The sequence below is a fragment of the Entamoeba histolytica genome, genomic scaffold (assembly GCF_000208925.1).
Source record: "Entamoeba histolytica HM-1:IMSS scf_1104750516763 genomic scaffold, whole genome shotgun sequence".
Lineage (NCBI taxonomy): Eukaryota > Evosea > Mastigamoebida > Endamoebidae > Entamoeba > Entamoeba histolytica.
The window spans coordinates 3,875-7,628 of record NW_001915295.1 but is presented as its reverse complement, the minus strand read 5'-3'; the positions used below and the strand labels follow the sequence as shown (position 1 = coordinate 7,628).

The 3,754-nt window shown below is 25.3% G+C and overlaps 1 protein-coding gene across 1 annotated transcript; it reads left to right on the top strand.

The window, feature by feature from the left end:
• Window positions 1-974: 974 nt before the first annotated feature.
• Window positions 975-3,488, top strand: EHI_032470 (uncharacterized protein; the record flags this gene model as incomplete). The annotated part of the gene is made up of 1 exon (XM_643467.1): window positions 975-3,488. One exon carries the CDS (start codon window positions 975-977, stop codon window positions 3,486-3,488), a length of 2,514 nt encoding a protein of 837 aa, XP_648559.1.
• Window positions 3,489-3,754: the final 266 nt, after the last annotated feature.

The window sequence follows — 3,754 nt, the reverse complement described above, 5'->3', positions numbered from 1 at the left end:
TTCATATTTAATGATTATATCGTTCTAGTTTTGTGTTTAAATATTCACTTATCCTTTCTTTCATTTACCCTATTTTATTATTTATTCATAACTTCTTCAATTTCTTTTTTCTTTTTTATTCTTCATATGTTTATTTTTATTTAAACATCACTCATCATTCTTTTTTTTCATGTTTTTATTCTTATTTTTAATTAAACAAGATTCGTTTTTGTCATATCTGTTTCCATTTCATCGTTATTTATTTTATTGTTTTTATTCTTATTTCCTTTTCTTTATTTTCTTTATATTATTTTACCCCCTTTTTATTTGTTTGAATTTTTTTATTTTCATTGTTTTATTTATCTTTGTCTTTCTTTGTTTGAAAATATTAATGATTTTCTTATTTCTTTTATATTTTATATTTTATTCTTATTTCATATTCATTCGATGGTATTGTTAATTATTTATAATTGTAACTACATTTTCACATTTATTTTACTCATTTGAAATTATCATTCTTTTCTCTTTTTTCTTCTTATTTCTTGTTGATTGATTGTTATTATATCATTTTCTTTATTATTCATTCTTTTATTTATAAATAAATTAAACATAATTTTGAATATGATGTTATTTCTTTAAAATTTCATATAATTAATAAATAATATTGTTTATATTTCGATTCATTTTAGGGGGTATAGAAACAATTCGATAATTTATATTCTTTTCATGTTATTTTTAACCATTTGAAAAAAATTATTTAATAATAATATTTCATTGGTAAAATGATAAATCATAATACAGAATGAATAAAATAAATAATAAGAAACAATCTAAATGAAGAAAATATTACCGCATTTATAAATAATGTTGATAGGAAAATGGTTGTAATAAAAAAAATTAATTCGTTTGTAACTTTTCTCAATGATGATAAAATAAAAATAGAAAAACACATGGTATTTATTCAAAGGGTTTACAACAACAATCAGTGTTTTCAAATGGGAGGTTCTGAACAACAAGTTATAGAAACGATAAACTCTCAACAACAAGAAAAACAACCAACCAATGACAATACAGAATCTCAACAACAAGAAACACAACCAGCCAATGAAAGGACAGAATCTCAACAACTAGAACCACAAGTAAACAATGACAATACAGAATCTCAACAACAAGAAATACAATTAACAAAAGAAAAGACAGACTCTCAACAACAAGAAACACATCTAAACATTGAAATGACAGAATCTCAAGAAACTTCAAAAAGAAAGAAAAAAGATTGTCGTTACTACATAGGAAAAGAGTGTGGTAAAATTTTCTTGAATATTTTTTCAGGTTTAATCTCATTAAAATCGGCTATTTCCCTTGCTTGTCAATTCCAATTATTATTCTTTATAAATGTAATACTTATTGGAATATTTATTCTTTTCATTATTTCTACTGGTCATTTAATACTTGATTCAACAACTTCCTCTGGTTATAAATTCTGTTATCTTTATGTGATAGTATATGGATCATTACTATTCCTAAAACTCATTTATTATTTCATATTATTTTCAATTAAATATCTAAGCCGATCATATATGTATTTCTTTGGAGATGAAAAATCAAATGACAATGGAAAAAAAACGTTTGATGATAAATGTAAAAAAATATGTTGCTGTAAAAACTGTAAAAGGATTCTTGAATGTATTGTTCATCATATTGGGATTACTGTTCTATTTTTTGATGTGATTGCTGGGTTAATTGCTGGACTTTGCATAACAAAAAAACATGGAGAACCAAGTGTATTAACTTATATGGGATATTGTTATTTATTGATAGGATTAATATGTATTGGAGTAATATTTTTTATTATTTCAATAATTGACTATGTATGTAAATTGTACTACAACACTAATGGTTGCTCAAGTAAATCAGAAGATGAAAAAATAGATATTTGTATTAAAGCAATAGCTTATTTATTACCAAACTCGTTTATAAATAGATTTATAGACTGTTGTTTTTCATGTTGCTGTCGAAAAAAATGTGAACACACCTTAAGGCTAGGCGTAAGGCTAGGAAGTCAATTCAGTGAAGTAGTTTTCAAAGTAATTTTCTTTATAGTATTTTTTATCCTTTTTTATATTGCTAATAGACATTCATGTAATAATAATGGAAATATTGGATATTATGTGTTGATATTTATTATTTCATTGATATCTGGAGCTATTCCATCAATTCGAGCATTAAGTAAAAAACCAAAGGATGATGAAGATGAGTATTATGATGGTACAATTACATACAGTGATACAGAAAGTATAGAAATAGAAAATGATGAAGAAAGAGAAAATCCAAAAAAAGAAAGTAATGAAGAAACAGAAGATAATTGGCACAAAGTACTAAAAGATTCATGTGGATTTAATATTAAATTTTCATTTGCTTTGTTGATACTAATGGTTTCACTTATTGTTGCAATAATAATTGGTTTAGGAATTCTTAAAGGCAAAACAAATCATAGTGATTCATCTCCTTCAACTCCAAAAAAAAGTATGTTTGAAGAAGAAAATGAATATATTTCATTCAGAGCAAGAATGAAAGAAATATATGAAGGAATTTCATATGATGATGAAATGAATGAAGAGATGTATTATCGAACAGAAAATAAAGTGTATGAACATTCTCATTTATGTGAAAGTGATTCATATGGTATTACACCTTTTGATTATGCATGTTTAAGTAATTTAGCATATGCAGACAATGTAAATGACGCCAAGTATGCAAACATAAAGAAATATCTTGACGGTATTGGATGGAAGGAAATTGAAATTCATGAAAAGAAAAAAGATGACAATAAAGATGGTCCTGTCTTACATTACCTTATTGCGAAGAAAACGAATACAGATATTACTGTTTTTGGATTTAGAGGATCATATGAATTCTCTGACTGGGTTTATGATTTTAAATTATTCACAGAATCTGCATTGCCACCTTTGTCAGTTTCAATATTTCCAGTATTTACAAATCAAGCTCTTTTAAAAATAAGTTATATTCTATCGCTTTTCGGTTCAAAGGCATTTCCAATAAGTGGTTATGATTTACTTGATATTGCAAAAACAGTAGTACAAAGTGAAATGAGCAAGGCATCAAATAAACAATATATTGTTACTGGACATTCTCTTGGAGGAGGAATTGCAAATATTGTTGGAAGTGAATTAGGAATAGTAAGTTTTGGAATATCACCTCCTGGAACTTATTTAGGAGCAAAAGCACGAGGGTTGAAGAAAAAGGATATAAGATTGTTTGCACGTGCTGTAATTCCTGATAGAGACCCTGTTGCTTCATTAGGTGTTGATGGTGGGTTACAAATGCCAATTCCTTGTTATGAACATGCATTTGGTTGTCATAGTATTGAGAATTCAGTATGTATGATTGGTGCGTTATGCCATTATAATGAAAATGAAAATATAAAGAAAATATGTTCTAAGAATTGGGATGATTGGAAGGTAGGTTTTGATGATAAAGTCAACTGAATGACACAAATCTAATAATTTAAGAAGTTTATTTAATTATTGGTTTTTAATGATTACAAATAAAATAAAAGAATAATGAAAAATGATGATATTTGATTTGAATAAAATTAAATGAATGAGAATAATATGTTATTCATTTAATTTAACAATGTGTTAATCATTTCTTTATTTCTTTTGATTGTTATTTTGAAATGATAAATGAATCATTGATAAATCATTAAAATAAAGAAGAAAAGAATATAGAAATAAATCAATCATTTGATTAA